Below are 22,960 nucleotides of genomic sequence, written 5' to 3'. Positions count from 1 at the left end.
AGGTTAAGTAACCTACCTAAGGTCATGTAGTTAGGAAGTGCTAAGCTAGAATTTGAATCAAAGCTGTCAGATCCGAGAACCCCCACTTTCAGCCACTACATTATATACTGTTTCTTGACCTTTTACGAAACTATGTGAATCCACTTTTTAAAAAGAGCTGACTTTTTCCCCATATATATTTTTTGAAGGATCCCAAATTAGACTCTCAATGAGGTAAACAGCAGGACTTCGCAATACGGCTTTTAGGTTTAATGTTGGATTCCGTTGCCTCTTTGCTATGTGACCTGGGTAAAGATGCTTCAAAGGGTTAAATAATTCTTGTTTAAGTGCATTCATGGCTAAAAGCACTCATGCTATGTAAACTGCCTCTCAGCGACTGACTGAATGCACAGTAGTACTAATTAAGTGACTCTAGGTATGAAGGGCTTTTTTTCTTCAGGATACTTACCTTTCCAGTTAAAGTTGCGAGATCATCTCCACCAATTACTTTTATGTCCCCTGTTGACTGGTCATTCTAGTAAAAATGAAAGAAAAAACATATACATATATCTATTTGTGTATACACACACAATTCAAATTATCAAATGGGAATTAGAAGATCTAAGCAATTAGCTACCTAATGTCCACAGCATTATGATATATGCTAAATGATATGAATTATAAGAATTATGTTTCTAGAAGTGAATGACTAGGTAACTTTCAGCTAGAGATTAGTATAAACTGAAAAGTTCTAAGTGGCCATTACTGATGGGAATGTTATTAAGAGTCCAAAAAATAGGGTACACCCATTTTCGAGTGGGCAGTATTAAAGCAGCCACCTGTCTTCAGTCACGGTCATTTCTGAACCGTAAGGGAAGTTATTACCAGGCCAGGTACCTGGTTCTGGCCCTGTACCATTCTCATAAATCAATCAGGTTGCTGGTCTGTATCACACCCAACCCCAAGGATATGTCCCTCAATGTCTAGCCCAGACCCAGGTCATCTTCAGCATGGTCCAAGAAACCAGGTCTGATCAGCAGTCATTTAAGGTGTACTTCCTTAGGCTCCCAGTTTTCCACTATCACAGAATCCAGTAGAAACCCTCACAAGAGTTTCAAAAGGTAATGCTCAAAACCCACTACAGTTGGTGGTGATAATGACCATAATTTCGCTGTGCTGGATTCAAGATAGAAAACTGGGGTGAAGGAGCAGGTGAAGGAAAGAGCTTAGACTTGCCCTAACACAGAACAAACTATGCCATAAAGCTACAGCCATTACAATGGTGCGCTACCAGCACAGTAATAGACAAAGAGATCAAAGAACAGAATAGAACCCAGAAATAGGCCCAGAAATATATGAGGATTTAGTATATGGTAAGAATGGTATTTCAAGTCAGTAAGGAAAAGATGAATTACTCAATAAACGGTGTTTGGTCAACTAGTTATCCATTGGGGGGAAAAATAAATTATGGTCCCTACCTCACGGCATACAAAAAAGAAATTCCAGATGGATTAAAATCTAAATGTAGAAAATAAAGCCGTAAGTAAACTAGAAGAAAACAAAGTAGAATACTTTCACATTCTAATTGGAAAGGGTAAAATCTAAGAATGACGTGACCCCAAAGTGAAAGCAAGGATTTGTAACAAATATTCTTATTATGCACTGGGCTGCAACAGTAAGAACCCAATAGGAAAACGGAACCCGAACATAAATAGGCAATTCACAGAAGAGAAAGCCGTAACATATAAAAGGATTCCTATCTACTGTTCACTCATCCACACCGGCAAAACTTAAGCCTGAGTATGTTGGCAGAAGTGAGGGGAAACACGTACTCTCATTGTTGGTGAGAATACAAATCGGTACAACCTGTTTTGAAAACGATACAGCCATACCTATTAAAATTGTAAACACGCATACCATTTGACCCAGCAACCCCACTTTGAGGAATCGATGCTACAAAAATGCTCACGACTACGTGAAGGTACATACAAGGATGTTCATGGTATCCATTATTTTCAAAAAGGAAATATTGCCAACAACCAACACATCCATTAACAGGGAATCATCTAAATTAAGTTTATTCACACAGTCTAATATTATGCAGCTATTACAATTTTTTAATACAGTAATCTATACATACTAACATGGAGCAACGCCAATTAAAAACACCAAGTAGTAGAACAATGTGTTGCCTATAAAACCACTTTTGTTCATCGGTAAAAAAAAAAAAAAAAAAGTATTAAGAACTACCTCTGAGTGTGAGAATGAGGGATGGTGAGACTTTTTAGTTTCATGCACTTCTATTTTTGTAATATGTTTCTATATACGTTTCCATTTTTTATGGAATGTTATTTTTGCAAAAGCACAAAGGGGCAACAATGTTCAGTTTTGCAAACTAAACACTAAGATATACTTAATAATTAACCGAAGTATGGCTTCTAATATTAAGAAAAAAAAACCCTTGCACATTATTTTCCATCTTCAGGAAAGTAATTACAAATGCCACTTATTCTAATTAATTTAAAACCCAGAGTTTCACACATACAGAATGATGAATGGCACCCTCCCCAACCGCCCTCCCAAAAAACCCCCGTAACTGTACAAAACCTGAAGCTTTAAATGAGTGTGAATCATGTTAAATGATCGATGTTATAAATTATGTTAAATGGTGACATCTTCTGTAGAAATTTGGTATTACAATTCAACTGCAACGGACCCTCTCTTACAGAGGAAAGGAAAAATCTGAGAACTGAAAAGACTGGAGTCATGGAAAAAACCCTGTGATCAAAAGGGTAAGAGATAGAGAATTCCAAGCATGCAAGACATTCTGCTCTACTAGCACCCAAATCTCCACACTCTGGTTTTCCTCGAAGTTTTTAGCTTAAGTCTTTTCTGACTTTTTTTTTTTTTCATGGAAACACAGTCCTTTTAAATGAAGGCCAATAAAAAAGATTCATTTAAGAGTAACAGTATACATTACTGAACATTTCGATCAAAGATTCCATAGAAAAATCCTGATCAAAAAAGCAGAACAGAATTTCAAATTCTCATGGAATCCAGGCTTTCTGGAGCCATGAAGTCTGGATGAGCCATTGAAATGGCCGCCCTGAGATAATCTTTAAGCCTTAAACCAAAAATATCCCCCCTAAGTCTTCTTAAAACCAAACACTGGTTTAGCTTAACTAGTAAAGAATGTCTGCCTTGAGCATTATACTCTTTTAAGAACTATCTATATGGGATTAAAGTGACAACAGCAAGATTAGATGGGAACCTTAGGGGGCAAACAGTTTATGTTAATGGGGGAGGAACAACTCAGAAAAGGAGGGTGAGAATGGTTGCACAACTTGAAGAATGTAATCAATGTTGCCCAACTGTACACTTAGAAACTGTTGAAGTGCTGTTATGTTCTGCTGTGCGAACTCTAACAACAACAAAATAAGTAAAAATTTTTTAAAAAAAGAGTAATGGTATAGCCCGCTGTGCTGGAAAGCCAGTCTTAAGTGTCCAACTTGCATAGGAATGGCATCTGTGGATCAATTACCCCAGCTGGGTGGCCAGGAGAATTTCCCTTTCCTCCTTCCTGGCAGTCTGGAGCAAGCTTCCTACCTTTTCCCTGCTTCATTATATCAGAGTGTCTCTTATATGCCTCATCTTTAATTAAGATAAAGTCTGAGACGACAAGATTGGCTCAGATGAGGGGAGCACCCCCCAGAGTTGTTCTTCCCTACTATCCCAGTCAGAAAGCCTAACCTGTCCTTCACTCAGAGTGCCACTGTCAACCACATAAAACTGCAAGAGAAGCCCTTTGGGTCTGCAAATATAGACCCTTAGTGTCCGTGGTTCAATTTTGTCTACCTTTCTTCAGTCTAAGTGAAAAATGAAAAGAGAAATAGGAAAACAAAATCCGTGTTTATTCCTATTTGTTCATCCCTAGGGATTCTGAAAACCTCCAGGTAGCACTAAGAACTACAGCTCGGTACAGGAAAAGAGGATGAGAAGCTGTGTGAAAACACGCAATGGGCTGACAGAGAATTGTCTGGAACAAACAGATAGGCTAAGGCCACCAGAGAGGAAGCAAAAAGGCCAATCGCCAAGGCTACGTCCTCAAGGGGATGCGACTGGGAGTATTACTGAGGTAAGAGTCCTGGCTCCACATCTCCTTAGCAGCTCAGCCTTATACAGCTTGTTTTTGGCAGCAAACCTTATATCATTCTTCCAGAACCCTAGAATGGAGATTTCTTATCTATATCTCCAGCTAGGCACCAAGTCTACCACACTCACATTTTCTCTTCACATCATAATCCCCTGCCCTTCGTCTACTTTCCTCTACCCTAATCAAATACCAGCAAAAGTGAGAATAGTAGAATCATGCACTTTTAGAGACAGACCACACCTCCGATGATAAAGGGAAGATATCCCACTTTCATAAATATATATGCAGAAAAAAATACATCTAGAAAATATACCGCCAGGGTAATTTCACTTTTGCCCCTAGCTCTGTTGAAGTTTCCTCATACCACGGATAGCACACATCCCCATTCCTGACAATTTCAACTGAACCAAATTTTCCCCCATCCCCATCTGTGGTCTCAAATCAATAAGCAGGAGAAAGGCATGAATTGTTTCACTTGCTTTTAATATATACACAGATTTACAGGAGATAAGCTTTAGATAATCTTGCATTAACATCAAAGCAGTACACCTATGTTTAACACTTCTGGAGAGAAAAGCATACCTCAAAGTACACTGACTAAATACAAAGCAATTGACTAAATACACAGAAAAAGGTTAGGCTGCAAGCTATTTTTTTAAGAGACACTTTAAGAAACTATGCCAATAATTTCTACATTTTTCCTTAATATGCTCACCCAAATAGTGACTTTTTTTACATCAAAGTTTACAAACAAGCTTGCATCTTTGATACAGAAAACAGCCTAATCAAGGCACTGTCAAGATTAAGACTGAAAGAGCTTAATGAAACTTGACTGCAACTGAGAAAGAATCCCATATGTAGCAAAATCAACTGTCTGCATGCAGAACTTTCTGACTAGTAGGAAGTGAAATGATTATGAAGCACGTACTAGAGAACACAAGTCAGTTTAAAGTTTTCCCAAATAAGACTCTGGGTTCTGCAGAGTTGGGAAGGCCTGGGTTCAAATCAAAGACCTGGTCCATCCTGGGCCAGTTACTTAAATCCCTCTGTGCCTCCTTCTTAATTGTAAATGGAGATCATTTTTAATTAAAAAAAAAAAAAGCTTCTGTAAGTTGGCAAACCTTCACGGATGAAGTTTTTAAAACAATTTAACACTATCCACTCAGTCTGAGAACATCACAAATCAAGCTTATCTTCCCTCTGTTTAAGGCTCACACAAAAATACGCCACAAAATATTTATTTGTCTGACAACTTTTCCTCCCGAGGTGTCATCATTTTTATTAAATTATTTTAATATTTTAAAAAACTGCAAAATCAAAATAAAATCAAGAAAGGAAATATATTTGCATGTTGTAGTCATTTTATTTTTCTGAATATCACAGAAACTCGGGGGTAGAAAAAGTCACTGAATATACAGAACGACATTTCACTGAGTCCAAGATGCACATTCACACTTTAATACCTCTGAAATCAGCAAATTACAATTGATGGCAACTTACAACTATAACTGGCAGTGTTTTCTTTCTTACCAGTACAAAAAAAAAAAAAGCCTTAAGATCAGTGGCATCTTAGATGTAATGAAATGTGGTCTTTGCACTACTCAGGAATTTCCCATTTAGGCACTAAGCAAATAAAATCCAGCATTGCTACTCTGATCAAGAGTTATCAAGCACACATGCACACACACACATACAGAGGAAGAAATGCCTTAAAAACATCAGAGAAAAAAGTGGTGGAGTTTCGGGTCATTTCATTCCTTTATAATTTTCTGCCATTGCATTTTTTTTACAACATGTTTTTTAATCAGAAAAATGAAATTTTTATTTTGAAGAAAAAACATGGTTGTGTTGAAACTTTACAGCTCTTTGTATTTTCTGGGAACATTTAACAGTTCATGGAGTATTTCTTCAGGATTATTAGTACAAATCAGTCAACCTTTAATTCGATGTTTCAAAATGGTCCAGATCAGTGTGGAAAACCTACTAACATCAATATTATGGATGCTGTAAATAATTTTAAATTTCTGTTTTATGGTTCTATCAAATAAAGCTGCCTGGTTTTTTTTTAATGCATATCTGAACATCTTTCATAACAAAGGAATTATTAAACGGTAGAAATGTTACTTCAAATAGATAATATAGGGACAGGTTTCATAATTTCTATTGTCTAGAAGTAAATCTACACAGAATTTCACATAAAATACAAGATACTAATTTTTTTCTAGGGGAAAGTTAATCTAAAAATTATGCTTTGCTTATATTTAAAATTTCATGTATTTTATCAGTTGAGGAGTTGAGCTTAAGAATCCTTTAAGATTTCAAGGAAATAGAAAACTAAAAGTAGAAAATGGTATTAAAATGTCAAACTGTCTCTACCACTCCAAATTGTTTACAACTATAAAATTCCTTTAAAAAGAAATTAAACTTCCTTCCATCATTTTTTTTACATTAGTTTCTGCTTTTTGATGAAAGAACATTCTGTATAAATCCACAGAGGAATGAAGTATGAATCATAAAGTAGTAAGATTGATATTGTGTGTGTGTGTGTGTGTGTGTGTGTGTGTGTGTGGCTTAAGAAGACGAAAAAGATAAACTACACCATGGACACGTTTCAGTCTAAGCAACAATACATAAAAGGCTGGCCATTTGGTCTTCTGCTAGCAGCTGTGCTGACTAGAATTAAGTCCTACTCTATAGGATCACTTATCAATGTATGTATGATAGTTTGTATGAGAAACTAACTTGAACTGTAAGCTTCCACTTAAAGCACAGTTGAAAAAAAAAGAATTAAGTCCCTGTCTAAAACAGCAAAAGTAAACATATTTCAAAAATAAAAATAATATGTTGAGTAAAAATCCCAATTTTGTGTCTGAACAAGTCTCCAATTCAAGCAAGACTCTGTCCAGTTAAAAGGAGCTTGTAAGTATGAAGCAATGTCATGATGTATGGGCATAAAGGGTTTCAACAGGGCAGGGAGAAGGTCTAAGATAATATTTAAACGGTTGCTCAGTCACCCTCCAGGCCTGAGGAAAACGTGGGAAAGGCCAAAGACTTGGGTCACTCAAATAGATAATTAACAGAAAGAACGAAGGTTGAAAGTTAAATGTGGATAAGTGGGCTTACTCTCAAAGAAAATGTGAACATAGGCAAGTCTCCACAAAGATGGACTATAATACTGCCTCATGCCAGAGCAAAGACTGGCCATTTATTTTAACATTCGAAGACACAAGAGATAATCCAATTTTTAAGGAAAACGGTAACTCACAGGAAATATACTCCCAACGTGAAGTAATAAAAATCAAACCTTCACACGATCAAAGCAACTATGATGATGAAACCCCGTGTAAAGATCACATCCATCTTGTTTCATCCCACAGCATCAACCTTGCTTATTGTGTCAACATTCTGAAGCATTTGAGATCCCTTGACACAGGCAAAGTTAGTTACTGGTGGGTCAAAAATGGTTTCTTCAATGTGCTAACACACTAGCCCTGTATGTGCTTTTTGGAAAACAAGCGTTCACCCACCCTATTTATCAGACCTAACGCCAAGTGACTTATGACTCCCCACCAAACCAGTCTCACTTCAGAGAGGATATTTGCCACTAGTAAGTACAGTCCAAAAAAAAAAAATACATATATATCCTCCAAGCTGCAGTGGCAATTCCTAAGTTTTCAAAACAAAAAAACAAGTCACCTTTAAACTAAGTATACAGCCTACAAGATGACTAGTTTGAAAAAGACAATATTCACTTCTACTAGTGAATGTTAGAAGTCTCACTGAAGAAGTGAAATGGACACGTAAGTACAGTTTGCAGGACTTCACAGAAAATACAGGAAAACCTACAGTTGTGTTTTTTAAAAAGCCCACAATTTTAAATATACTTACACAGTAGCTCTTCAGCCTGATAAAATCTACAGTCATAGGAATGGACCTATCGCTATTTCTGTTCAGTGCTTTGATGTAATCCAGCAGGTCAGCAAAGAATTTATAGCCCCCCTTGAGCACACAGAGGGCTACAATGTGATGGCCTCCCATCTCCTTCATCACATCTCGAGCAAGCCGCTCGGTCCTACAGAAAGAAAATCAGGAATTTAATAGAAAGTTTTATATATTTAAACATTATGGCAAATATCCCTAAAGCATTAAACTTCCACAAAACATATCCTTTAACCCCGTAAAGTATACTCCTGCTTCATAAGGCAAAGATAAAAATTTGGTATCTTCAAAATCCACATATAGCATCTGGCATAAAATTTTCAAATGCAAATTAAAACAAGGTACCATTTTCACCTATTAGACTGGGAAATTCCAGTGAAATGCAATTTCTGTGATGATGGATGACATTAGAAGAGACTGAAGAAAAGGGCACTCCTACACACCACTGGGGGTATACACTGATAAGACTTTTTGGAGGACTATTAGACAGTATCGAAACATTCAATAAACACCTTCCCCTCAACCCAGGATTTCTACTCCAATAAAGGTGAACAAGTGTCCAAATGTGTAAAAGGACGTTCCCTCTACTACAGTCTGTAAGAGTAAAATAATGGAGAGGTTTTGAGTGTCCATCAACAGGGGGCTGGTTAAATCAACCATGGTACATCCATAAAATGGAATGTTATGTGGCCGATAAAATAAATGAGGTAGATCTGGACGTACTAAACATGGAAGTTCATAATAAATCTTAGAACTATATGACAGTATGTACCCATGTGTTAAAATATATTCGCATCTGCACACGTGCACACAGTATGAGCACAGACGAGAGAACTTTAGTTTGCTCTTCTACAGCATCCAGTTAAGGGTATTTTACAACACACGTATATTGACATTATAATTTTAAAACCAAAAACAAAAAATACCCAGACACACAAAGCAACGCACGCGTATACTAAGTTTTCACAGTAATTCCTTTGAGGGGAAATTTTCAAGCTAGATTTGCACAAAAATTAAAATCCCATTGTGCCTTGACATGATTCAGCCGCAGCCGCAGCCCCTGTTCGGAGCTGAGAAATCAAAGACTCTGTTAACTAAGGTTCATTGTTCCAATCCCCCTTCAATGTTTATTCTACTCCTTACAGATTCCCACTATACCATGACATATAGTGGGGATTTAGTAAATCTTTTTTGCTTGTTTGGTTGTTAAGAGGGCTTAAAAAATAACAAACTATCTATTACTGAACAAGCTAGCCTAGTTTATGCTCAAATATCAACTACTCAAAACAGTCTCCAACCCTTAAAATTAACATAAAAGAAAAAACTTCCACTTAAGGTCTTACTAACCTGTCCATAATTAGTCCATGAGGAATAAACACCTTTTCCAAATCCTCCACGTAATGATTAGGTATACAAAATAAATCCAGGTCATAGCCCGGTTCATCGTCACTAATCTGAAAAAGAAATATAGCTGTTTCAATGAGAAGTATTTAAATAAAAACTAGGTATGTGATGACATCAACTTTTTTTAACTTTGTAGGTATGGTAATGAATTGCAGTTGTATAAGAGAACAACCATATGTTTTACAAATGAATAGTTAAGAATGTAGATGGGATTCCCTTTAGTTAAAGAAAAAAATTTAGAGCTAAGACAAACATGGTAAAATCTTGATGTTTTAAATGTGGGTGGAGTATGTGAAGATTCATGATATTGTTCTTTCCACTTTTAAATATGTTTAAAATTTTAATTAAAAATCTTTTTCAAGACACCATAGTCTGAACAAGTTATCGCACTGAACTTTCCAGGAAAACTGATGTTCCCTATCCCAAATAGCCTTTCTCATCTCACATTTGGCGGGGGGGGGGGGGGGGGGGATCACCAAAAAAAGCTAAGTGAGCTTTTAAAAACCGAAACTCCTACAAGTCTGAGATTGTCATATCAACTCACAAGGTGCCTCTGTAGCAGATTATTTGCGTAGGACCACATATTGATTGTCTTGGTATCTTCAGTCCCTGGCACATAAAATATTTAGTAAGATGGAAAACACTGATGATGTGGTTGGTACCCATGGTGGTCAAATGTACTATGGTTACAACTTTATCAATACTAAATACACACAGAAGAAAGAATACAACAAAATCATAAAAGCTGTTATCTTGGAGAGGGGAATTAGAGAGATTTTATTTAGTTCATTATACTTTGCTACTTATTTCAATTTTTCTTCAATGAGTATATATTGCTTCTTAAAAATTCAGTAGCCTTTATTAGAAATTATTTTTGGCAGTACGTGTGTTTAGTTTTTTTTTTTAAATGATCACTGATTTCAAATCACCATATTTAATTTCCACTGGGAACATTTAAATGAGTGGTGTAACAGTTTGATCTCAGAAATATCAACACATTATATGCATAAATTTTAAACTTTGCAATATTCAAACTTATGAAGAAAAAATATGTGATCGGGTACATTGTTTTTCAAATTTCCCTTAGGCTATACATGCACAAGCAAGACGTTTGAAAACCACCACGATAGATAAATACAGCTGGATGGTACTTTAAGGGTATTTTAAAGACCCTTTAGAGCAGTGCCTTGCTCTACATATGAAGCAGGTTGCTGCATCTGGGCTTGTTCCATCTGGGTTTGCACCATGTTGTCCCACCCAACCAGTTGTGTCATTGTTAGGAAAGAAAGAGATATAAATAAAATTGCAGTTATCTGTATCTTTGCCCCATGATTTGCAGTGTTTTTATACATACATATAAAAAGTATGGAGAAATTAAAAAAAGAAAAAAACAATTTTAAGCTATGCAAACAAAAGCTTGTAAGACAAACAAAAGGTAGGAAGGGAGAGGAGGAGGAAAAAAGAAAGAAGGAAGGGTGAGTGAGTGTGGAGGGATATACCAAACAATGGCCATCTATGCGAAGTGGGGACCAGTCACTTCCTATACTTTAACACTGACTTGTTTTTACACAAACACGCATTACCTTCATAAGCAGAAAAAAATTTCCACTTTGGGGAAAAAAGATTATGCCAGACCCTCTAAGATGACCATGCTTATAGCACAACACATTTAACATAACAAGAATGGGGCATTTCAAGAATATTTTACAACAAGCAAGAACTGCTTTTCTAAATTCTACAAATGCATAAATTGAAATCTAGTTCAAGTTTTGGAAAAAGAAAATTAGGCCTTGCCAGATCCTTTAAGGTGATAACGATAAACATTCACGTCAGGCTCACCAGAATGTATCTGCTCTCGCCTGACATGAAAATGTACACATTTCATTAACCGTAAAAAAATCCTTGCTGTCGAGTCGATTCCGACTCATAGCAACTCTACAGAATAGAGCAGAGCTGCCCCACAGTTTCCAAGGAGCATCTGGTGGATTCAAACTGCCGACCTTTTGGTTAGCAGCCGTAGCACTTAACTACTACACCACCAGGGTTTCCACACATTTCACAGTACTTTAAATATCAAGAAGATCCAGAGTGCCCAAAATGGCTTCCCTGAAGCTTACTTCTTCCTCCCAGTTACTCACTGCCCCGCCACAAGAATCAACTAGGATCCCCCGCCCGGGACCCTGAAATGCCCGATACTAGGTAAAGACGACTGCTTCTGCAAAAATGGCCGAATGCCTGGCTACAGGTTCTGCTGGCAACCTAAGTCTTGTTTGTCTCAAAGCCAATGTAAATTCTGCCCACAGTTCATTCCAGACAAGCAGACAGACCAGCAGGGATGTACACCAAAACCAGACTTCCATCTCTGTCGACATATCAAATTAATTTCCAATTCAAAAGTCAAAACTATTAGATTTATGTATTACATGTAATGTCAAAGGTTGGTTTGTTATTTCAAAAAAAAAAAGGGGGAAAAAAAACATGTTAATACAGCTTTTTCCAAAAGGCAAAACCAAAAATTCATAGAACTTGCATCTACTGAAGTACTTCAGGCATGAACTCACAACTTGGTTAATATTCACTATATATAAATGGGGTATATTTATGGGGGCCCTAATTTAAGAAAGATATAATTGGCCATGGATTGACAATTGTCAGAACTGAGCAATAATTAAGATGAGGGTTCATTATACTATTATTATTATGTCTATTTCTGGATGTTTGAAATACATCATAATATAAAGTTAAATACGGGGCAGTTCACTTCAACAATGACAAGGCACCAACATCAAAGTTTTCCAATTTTTCATTTGCAAAAAGTACAAATCCTCTTAATTTCTATTTAACGATCAAATAGTAGAATATTAATTTTTAAATGGTGAGAACATTATTCAGAACTTGTAATCATATACTAATACTGAAAACATCTACTGAGTACATACTGTGCTGGGCACACTAGAGAGGATTAGATACATTTTCCATAACTAGCATTATTAAAGAGCTTACAGCCTAGTAAATGACAAGACATATATACGAATAACCTTAAGACAAAGGGCTAAACTGTTGTAAAAAAAAAAAAAAAACACATACGCACAGGTAAAGTGCTATGGTCAATTCAATAGAGCACTCCAACTCTGACTTAGGAGCTTCACTTGCATCTGGACCACTGATACAAAACAATATAAAGTAGATATAATTCAACAAACAGAAACTTGAGTTTTAATCATCCCAAACACCAAAGCATCATATTTAATTGGTCCAATAACTTCAATATCTACAAGAATGAGACAAATACACTGGGTAGCCTTAAATCTTATTAGCTCTTATTTGTCCCACCCTATCTGATACGGGTTAGTCAATAATCCAGTGACTGGTTGGAAAAGGGTTGGAGTGAGCTGGAGATTCCAATACATTCAATTATATAAAAATTCATTCAGCATCTGTCTACCTTGATTGAGGCATGGTGCCTTTATAGGGGAATACAAAGATTATAAACTTACAGCCCTCAAAGAGTTTACATTATCTAGTAGAAGAGGCACGTTGTTGTTAGGTGCTCTCAAGTCGGTTCCCACTCATAGTGACCCTATGTACAACAGAACGAAACACTGCCCAGTCCTGCACCATCCTCACAATCGCTGTTAGGCTTGTGGGAGGAGAAAAGGTATACCTACATACAGCTAACCGTATAGCACAGTAAGCTTGTAATTTATATCCGAATTCACTCTGACAAGCCCACAAACTTGTGAATTATCAAAAGCAGATATATACATATTAAAGATAAAGCTGGAACCCAAGGTCACACAACACCAATGACTCCCTCCTAAAGCAATGCCGGGCTTTAAGTAGTCATATTTGGTTGATCAGGTTGCAAACTGAGGTAAGGGGGTCGGCATAGGCATATCTGTGATACTACGTTAGCACAGCCTTCTAAATCTACTAGGCTAGCCATGCCCAGCTTTCTATATGAATGTAAATCACATCTGCTTTTATTGTTACTTGGTATTGAACATCTGAGCATGTGGTTATCACTGGCACCTTCTGAAAGAACCTAAAATAAAATGGTTAGAAGTTCACAAAGGAAGTCTTGGATGGCTTTTTGGCGGGGGGTGGGGGGGATAGGGGAAGAAAACCCCCAAATATTTGAGAACTCCTGAAGTGCCAGAAGTGATAAACAAATAAGAACGTGGTTTCTCTCCAGGTTCACCTTTCCCTGTATGGCCATTTCTGGTTGAACTGGAAATCAAAGGACAGGTTAGTAATAGTTCTCAGAGTTATTTACCATTTACCCAGACTGTTTGGAAATCTGACTGCATCTCCTCAGAGTGTTCTAGAACCCAGCTCTCAAAATTCTAACCTATCTGTGACAAACTTGTCAATGATAAAATCTACTTGAGTACTTTTATTTATACCAAGGTTATTGTGAAATATTAATATTCTACCTTTTGTCTAGAAATCAAAATCAATAGTTTTCCTATCATAAAGTAACGAAATTACTTTCTAGTAAAAAAACATGGCATCACAAGTTCTTTATTATGTATGTCACATCTATAATGGCCTTCATACTTGAAATTTTTTGTAGTTTACACAAAATTTCTAATTACAAAAATATATTATCGAAAATTACAGTAAACAAGGAAATTAACTCCAGTTAAGGTAACACCTGGGCTTCGAACCAGTTCATTCCTTCAAACCCCTAAGAATTTGCATTTCGAACAAGTATCCAGGTGATACTAATCCTGCTGGTTTGGGAACAATTCTGAGAACCACTAGTAGGGCAGTGATTTTCAAAATTACACATAAAAATCACCTGGGGATCGTGTTAAAATGTAGATTTTTTTAAGAAAAAATTTTTGTGTGTGCATTAGGTGAAAGCTGACAGAGCAAATTAGTTTCCCGTTCAATAGTTCGTACATAAAGTGTTCCATGACACTGATCTCATTCCCCACAATGTGTCAGCACTTTCCCCACTTCCGTCCTAGGTTCCCTGTTTCCTTTCACCCTGGTTTTGTACCCTCTCTCCTGCCTTCTCAACTTTGCTTTTGGGCAAGCATTGCCCTTTTGAGCTCATATAATTGATTGTTTTAAGGAACACATTCCTCTCAGGTGTTTATTTTATGGGCCAGTCTATGGTTTGTCTGAAAGGTCTGGTATTTTTTGAGAATTTGATTGCTCCGTTTTGCAATTTTTCTCCTGCTGTCCAGGGCTAAAATGCAGATTATGATTCAGTATATCTGGGGGTGGAAATGTGAATTATTAGCAGGGGTTCAAACCAGAATGAACCAGTTCGAAGCCTCCGTTCAAATGAAACTAAAAGCAGCCAGTTTTTGCACCTCATACACAAGTTCACTGTATACTGCAGCAGGCATCATTCTCCAAACCTTTAAAAGCATCTAAATGTATATAAATTTGATATTTAACTTCCTCAGTAACTGAATAAAAACAAGTTATCACCATTTTTTGAGTACCTACAACTACTGTTTTAGAGTAGGAGACCTAGGTTCGAGTCTGGATTCCTCCTCTTAACAGCTGTGTGAACGAGGGTATGTCTGTTAAGCTCGCTGAGGCTCCAATGATTCCTCATCTGTAAAACGGTAACAACTGTACCAATGGTAGAGTTGTCTTGAGGACTAAATGCATGTAAAGGTCTTAACACAGTGACTGCTGTTACTACTCCCCGTCAGGAATCACACAAGGGAGTTTCTTCACACAGTTTTACAGCTGGTTCAAAAACACCATGAGGAAGTTTTAAAAAATCACAGCTGCATGGAGTCAATTCTGACTCATGGCGACCCCATGTGTTTTAGAGCAGAGCTATGCTCCACAGCATTTTTAATGGCTGATTTTTCAGAAGGAGATCTCCTGGCCTTTCTTCCCAGGTGCCTCTGAGTGGACTCTAACCTCTAACCTTTTGGTTAGCAGCCCAGCACATTAAAGGTTTGCACCACCCAGGGACTTCCCTGAGGTAGCTAGCACTTCAGTTTTATATAAGTAAATTCTCCCAAGGCAAGATTCCATTAGGAACTTTCCTCTCAGTCACAATGCTTAACAAGAAGTAGTCCTTTCTTAACTATTTAATTCGTTCATTCAACAAATCATTTTGTTCATTCAACGAATTATTGAGAATTTCTTACATGCCAGCCACTGTGCTACACGTTGGGGTTAAAGCGGTGATTCCTGCCCTTAGGAAGTTTGTTTTAGTGGGAGAGACAATCAATTAGCAATCAAACCAAACCAAACCCGACGCCGTCGAGTTGATTCCGACTCACAGCGACCCAGTAAGACAGAGTAGAACTGCCCCATAGGGTTTCCAAGGAGCGCCTGGTGGATTCGAACTGCCGACATTTTGGTTAGCAGCCGTAGCTCTTAACCACTAGGCCACCAGGGTTTCCACAGGTAATCAGGTAATCACTAAAATAATGACAATAAAGTAGGCTAAGGGATTTAAGGGGTGTGGGGGGGGTGTCTATTTTAGCAACCATCATCAGCGAAGGGCAGCGATGGGCAGCTTGGCTGGTTTAAGAAACAAAAAAAGAAACTAATGAGCTTCGAGACAATATACCAGAGACTGCTCATGATAAAGGACCAGAGTCGCATCTTTTAATCCCCTACAGCATCAAAGATCACCTGGGATCCGGATTCAAGCTTATCTGAATTCCAGGCCTGGCTCCTCTGGGCCGTGGGAAAATTCCCTAACATCTTTTCACCCTGGGTGAGCTAGGTAGGCATGGTTACCGCTACCAGGGCTGGTGTGAGCGTTCGGTGGGGCAGTGAGCAGTCCCACCAACATTACCTACAGAGCCACGCGGAAATACCAGTGCCCACATCCCCTCCTGTGGGGTCGTCTTTCGTGCCTAGGCCCTCTACAGGGCGCCCTGAGGGCTTCGCCACCACACCGCAAGCCTACAGCCCCCACCCCTCACCCCGCCAGATCATTCCCGAATTGGCCCACGGCTCCTCGCCCCACAGCACGCTTGCAAGGGGCACATGTCAACCAAAACGCCATTTGCACCCTCTGCTCCCCCACGCAGCCCTCGCTCCCCGGGCTTTCAGAATGAGGGACCCACCCCAAACCCCGCCATTCCGTCCCCCCTTCCGCCCTCGTGTGACGTAAAGGCCACCCCCGGGGTTCCCCGGGCCACCCCGCCCGAGCCCGCACTGCGGGCCCCGTGCTCCGGGGCGACCGCCGCCGCCACCACCGGCCGCGGGCCGCGTGGGCCTGGGCCGGGCCGAGCTGACGGGCCAAGCTGCTCACCACGACGCTGGGGCTGCGGGTCGCCATAACAGAGCCGGCCGGCGCGCGAGTTGAGGACGGGCAAGCGGCCATGAGGAAGCCGGCTGAGGAGAGAGGAGGAGACGGAGGCGGGGACCGAGGCGAACGCGAGGCGGTGCTGCGCGGGAAGGCCGAGGGTGCGCGCGAACGCTCGCTGCCGCAGCCGCCGGCGTCTGAGGCTGAGGCGCGCAGGCCCCGCCCCCGGCGCCGGCGCCGGCCCCGCCCCCGCATCCCGCGCGCGCGCTCCTCTGCCCTCGGCTACAGGTTTCCACCGCACCAGGCGGCCGGCCGTGGGAATCTTCTTCCGGAAAATGCCGGCACCGCCCCCTTTCCCAGCACAGGCTCGGTCCCACCTTCCCTGAGTGACCCGTGCAGGTGGCTTCCAGAGTGCTAAACCAGCCGCCAGCTGTGTTTCTTCGTAGTGACCCTAAACTGGGCGCCGGCTCTGCAGGTTCCAGTCCTCACGTGGCTCCTCTCATCAGGCGTCCCTTTCCTAAGACTTTGCACCAGCTTGCGGCTTCCATTTTCCTGACTTGTGGCCAAGTTCTTCCAAAAATCCTTAACTGGCTATGAGAGTTAAAACCCAGGGCCCTAGAGTTAGCCAGCCAGATGAGGATGCAAATCCGGAAGAAACACTTAACTGCTCTGTGACCTTGTCCAAATTACTTAGACTCTTGGAGGCTCAGTAAAATGAGGACATTAACGTTAAGAAAACCAAAAAAGAAAAAAAAAAAAAACCCACTGCCGTCGAGTCAATTCTGACTCATAGCGACCCCACAGAACAGAGTAGAACTGCCCCACAGGATTTCCAAGGAGAGCCTGGCGATTCGAACTGCTGACCTTTTGGTTAGCAGCTGTAGCACTTAACCACTAGGCCACCAGGGTTCCCAACGTTAAGAAAAAGCTACTGTAAATTCAGTTTAAAAAGTCAACATTTAAAATAAGTATTGTTGCAATGGTATATATATACATACATAGATATTTTGCATAGCAATACAAAAAAAATTTTTTAATACAAATTTTGGAGGACCACAGCATATGGTTAAAAACCATGTTCTTAGTAAATTAAGAAATTTATGGAGTTATAAAGTACAGTACTTAAGACAATGTACACTCAGTAAATGGGAACTATCGCTGTTACTGATCTTCATTTTTGCCTCAACAACTTCCTCTTTGGAACTGAAAAAACAAAATCGCCTACTGACTCTCAAACAGGTTAAGTAAGCCACAGTTGCTCCAGAGATGCCATTCCTGATGTACTCATCTGTGTATAGCGCCAGCACCTACCACACAGTGCCGGGCACAAAGTTGGTGGCCTCTCTCTTAGTAAGGACACTGAGAGATATAAGAGATACGTGCTGGTAGAATATCTGTGAAACTGGGCAAGTCATTGGACTTCTCTGAGCCTCAGTCTCCTCATCTAAAAAAATGAAAATAATAATTTCTGCCATGAGGGATTATTATGAGAATTTGTAAAGATCATGTATGTAAAGCACCTAGCATAGTATTTGCCACATAGTAGGAGGAGTTAGCTGTTATAAGTTAAGCATTTTGAAGTCCGTACTTCCCTGTTTCTCTGTCTTCCCTACCTATCATGGGGAGGCAGCAGGCTGTAATGGAGAAGGTACATGTGGGCTTTGGACTGAGAAAGACCTAAGTTCAAATTATGATCTCACTGTTTACTAACTAGCATTATGACCTTGGGCAGGATCCTCTGTGTGCTTCAGTTTCCTCAAATATCAAATGGGAATAATATCTCCTTCACAGGGTATGATGAGGATTTAACTAAATAATATACGTAAAAGTGTCTAGCATAGTGCTTGGTTCAATAAGTAATAATTTTATGGTTCATAATTTTGCCTTAAACAGGTTTTCACTCTGTATCCTAGTCTCTACGACTTCTCATCCGTTCCCCTGTTGATGGGCATTTGGGCAGATTCCAGGTTTTGGCTATTGCAAACAGTGCTGCTATGCACATTCTTTATATGTCTTTGATGAAGACATGAGGGCATTTCTATTGAGTATAGACATTGATGTTCAAATTAGCACATTTTTACTAACCCTTTTAATAAACATTGAGTTCTACCAGGAAGTTAATTCAGAGAACTTCCAGTTATACATCCGGCCCTGACAAGTGCAGACTCAGCTACCCACATTTGTTTCTAAATTAGGTACCTAACAATTCAGAATCCTCCCAGCTTGCTTCTGGTTTGCATTTCCTATCCCCAACCTCTGCGGTACCACACACTGTTGCATTTCAACAATAGATTTGAAATAAACAGTGATAGCCTGTCACTCTATGTGATCACTAAAAAAAAACACTAGGAGTTTTTATTTGTATTTAAAATGTAAAACAGCAAACAGTGCAAACTTTGAGACGTAATCTTTGGTAAGTGCAAATTTGTTCAAATATGAAATATCTTACCGAATTTGGACAATATATTCAAAATTGAAATTTAGTCTCTTAACTTTTAATTGTTTTAAAACTAAAGAAGGAATCAAGAAAATAATGATCCTTACTAATCATTACGTGATTATTACTGAAAATAAATTCATCATATAGAGGCTCTGGGTGTCAAATATACTAGGTATTGTTACCGCAAATCGCGGGTTCGAGCCGCCTGTCGCAAAGCCCATACTGAGACAGGAGGAGGTAAGCAGTAAGAAGGCTTTATTGAATACTGGTCTTCAAGAGACCCAAACCCACCCAGTTCAAGAGACAGAGGGGGTTAAATTTCTCCCAAATTCTGTCTAATTCTAAAGAGCTAGTGGAGAGTTTTATAGGGGGAAGGTCAGGGCTACCTAATGTTTTTGAGCACGTAGCCCACAGATGGTCTTACACATCACAAAACAACTATAAGAAACTCTTTATTAAACTAAAGATATGCATGCCAGACATCTGGACTCTAATCAGTATGTTTGTAACAGGCCGAAAAACTCACATAAGAATCTCTCGGCTAGTGGAACTGTTCTGCCAAGTCCACTCTGGCTGAGATAGGGAGCAAGAAAGAAAGTTGCAGATTAAAAAGTGTCAGCTTTTCTCACTGCCGTTTTGCCGGCTGAAGGCCATTTCTCAAAAGAACAAAAAAGAGAAGAGAGACCAAGGCCACAGGAGCTGAGAGAGCTCCGCCCTCCCTTGGAAGAGACCCGTGCAGCTGGTGCAATGAAAAATGTTTAGAGATTAGAGATCATTATGGCATTAGTTGCGTCAAGCTCTCAATCACCCATTTTGAATAGGAGAAAACATGTTGTAAGGTATAAGGGTGTTTGGTATGTTTAAGAGCGGAACAGGCTGCTCAGCTATATCTTGAACAGAACCTGTACCATTTTCCAAAAACTAGAGATTAATCACAGCTTATACAGCTATACTAAAACAAACTAGAAAATATATTCCCTCGAATATTTAAAACACTAGAGAAAATGTATTTTCTCTACTCCAGTATTATCCCACAAAATGATCTTTAAACAAATAGTAGTTTAGCTTAATTAGTAAAGAATGTCTGCCTTGAGCATCGTGCTCTTAAAGAGCTATCTATATGGAATCAAACTGACAACAGCAACTCGAAAGACTAGATAGGAAGCTTAGGGGGCGGTGAGTTTATGCTAAGGACAGAGGAACAACTCAGAAAAGGAGGGTGAGAATGGTTGCGCAACTCAATGAATGTAATCAATGTCACTGAATTGCACAGGTAGAAATCGTTGAATTGGTATATGTTCTGTTTTGTGTAATCTCAACAACAAAAAACTTACTGTTAAAATATGCTAGGTATGCCACTGTTCTTTGCTAAAATGTCTGTCTGCAGGAAGAAATAAGGCAAGCACGGGTAAAAAAATAAAACCCATGGCCATCAAGTCAATGCCAACTCCTAGTAACCCTATAGGACCGAGTAGAATTGCCTCATTGAGTTTCCAAGGCTGTAATCTTTATGGAAGCAGACTGCTACATCTTTCTCCCTCGAAGCAGGTTGGTGGGTTGGAACCGCAGGCCCCTCAGTTAGCAGATGAGTGCTTCAACCACTGCGCCACCAGGGCTCCTACCCAAAATCCCTCTACCTCCACTCCTACCTTTCCAGAAACCATTCTGTCATCTACTTGTTTGAACACATTTATGAATTTGTGTGTGCATCACAACCAATTCTATTTCTGCTCTGTACATTTCTTAATTTAGTAAGAAAATGGTTTTTATACCATTAGTGCCGTGCACCTCCAAATTTTGTATTGCTATGCAAAAATACACGCATGTATGTATGTATGTATGTATGTAATGCTGCAAAAAGACGTCAGTGTTGAATTTTTAAACTGAATTTCTTAATAATGTCAGCTCTTTCACCCTCACATCAGAATTAACTTCCATAAACTTTACTTTGATTCCATGAATTGGACGGGAAATTAAACCTTCATTGGAACCGATTTTCTAGTTGAAGCATCTGATGACACTGATATAAAACTGGCATGATTTAACGTGAAGTTCTTCTGCTAACAGAGAGCTACTCATGAAATCTACCGTTTCACTTTTCATCGTGTACAAGAAACGTTGAAATCAAAATGAGCAAATGAAGTTTGAAGAACAGTCATTTGAAGAAAACAAAAGACATTCTTCACAGAGCGATATGGAAATACCCCCTCTGCAGCTGCACCTGGTTAAATGATCTTTGAGCACACCCTTCTCAAAATAACACAAATGTTTGACATAGACGTTGACACTTTCTCTCAGTAGATTTGTCTTCTGGTTTTCATGTCCCGCATGTGGATGATAAATGTCTACAAATGTTTTGTGTATACCTGACACATCCATCATCAACTTTCTTGAGAAACAACTTGGGTATTTAATTTTTCATTAATTATGTACTTTAGTGGAAACCCTGGTGGCGTAGTGGTTAAGTACTACAAAAAGAAAAAAAAATTCTTTTCTTTCTATGGCTGCTAACCAAAAGGCTGGCAGTTCAGATCCACCAGGTGCTTCTTGGAAACTCTGTGGGGCAGTTCTACTCTGTCCTGTAAGGTTGCTATGAGTCAGAATCGACTGGATGGCAACAGGTTTGGTTTTGGTTGGTATGTACTTTAGTAAGGAACCCTGATGGTGCAATGGCTAAGCGCTCAGCTATTAACCGAGAGAGGGGTGGTTCAAACCCACCCAGCGGCTCTGTGGAAGAAAGATCTGGCAATCTGTTCCAGTAAAGATTAGAGCCAAGAAAACTGTATGGGGCAGTTCTACTCTGTCACATGGGGTCACTGTGAGTCGGAATCGAGTCAATGGCACCCAACAACAACATGCACTTTAGTTTTTTTGAACTCATATGCTGAAAGGGTTCATTGCAAATTTTTAAAAGGCTTTACCGAACAATAAAATAAAGGGTCGTAGATTTGCACCATATAATGAGTGACATAACCATTGCAGCAAGAGTGTTTAGACTACTCATTATGTGTTCTATGACAGGACTGCTCGGCCTCCATTTTCAGGACATACTTTACGTGCACGTAAATCTATCATTTCCTGCATCCACTGATCTACCTGCTGGTGGCCTGGCCAACTTCCCCCCTCTTTGGTTGAACACAGGGTATTCCTGATATCAGAAGAGGGGAAACTTGAACTGGATTCCCATTCCTCATATCCTTGTCATCTATCCATCTTAGGTTTATTTCTTAGTTCCGTCAGTTGCATATCCACACAACCCCTGTAGAATATAATCCAGATACTGGATCTAAGATTCTACACATATAACCATTTGGAGTGTCTTAGTTATCCAGTGCTGCTATAACAGGAATACCACAAGTGGGTGGCTTTTAACAAACAGAAATTTATTTTCTCATATTTTAGGAGGGTAGAAGTCTGAATTCAGGGTGCTGGATCTAGGGGAATGCTCTCTTTCCCTTTGTTGGCTCTGTGGGAAGGTCCTTGTCTCTTTTCAGCTTCTGTTCCTTGGCTCCTTGGTGATCTTCATGTGGCTTGGCATCTGTATTCCCCCATCTCTGCTTGGTTCTCTATGCCTAATCTGCTCTTTTTATATCTCAAAGGTGACTGGCTTAAAACAAAGGCTACCATAAGGCCTCTTAACATAACAAAGAAAACCATTCCCAAATGGAATTATAACCACAGGTATAGGGGTTAGGGTTTACAACACATATTTTGGGGCAACACAACTCAATCCATAACAAGGCCCATTCCAGCTTATGTTAATGCAAATATTTTATTTTGCACTATTATGCTATTATAAAAT

General features: G+C 39.4%; 1 protein-coding gene across 2 annotated transcripts in view; it reads right to left on the bottom strand.

Moving 5' to 3' along the window:
• HPRT1 (hypoxanthine phosphoribosyltransferase 1) overlaps positions 1-16,858 on the bottom strand; it is a 29,127-nt gene extending 12,269 nt beyond the window's left edge. Inside the window, exons 1-4 of one of the 2 annotated variants that reach the window (XM_064277601.1) lie at positions 16,725-16,858; positions 9,419-9,525; positions 8,021-8,204; positions 449-514 (exon numbers count right to left, since the gene is read on the bottom strand). In XM_064277601.1, the coding sequence (XP_064133671.1) occupies positions 449-514; positions 8,021-8,204; positions 9,419-9,525; positions 16,725-16,796 (429 nt within the window). In that variant the 5' untranslated portion in view covers positions 16,797-16,858. Of the gene's footprint in view, positions 1-448; positions 515-8,020; positions 8,205-9,418; positions 9,526-10,019; positions 12,481-16,724 lie in introns of those variants that run through there. The other variant, XM_023539951.2, reaches the window with a different exon arrangement.
• Between the last annotated feature and the right edge of the window lie 6,102 nt (positions 16,859-22,960).

This window comes from Loxodonta africana, chromosome X (assembly GCF_030014295.1).
Source record: "Loxodonta africana isolate mLoxAfr1 chromosome X, mLoxAfr1.hap2, whole genome shotgun sequence".
Lineage (NCBI taxonomy): Eukaryota > Metazoa > Chordata > Mammalia > Proboscidea > Elephantidae > Loxodonta > Loxodonta africana.
Note: the sequence above shows the minus strand (reverse complement) of the source record. Positions and strands in the feature narration are given on the sequence as shown.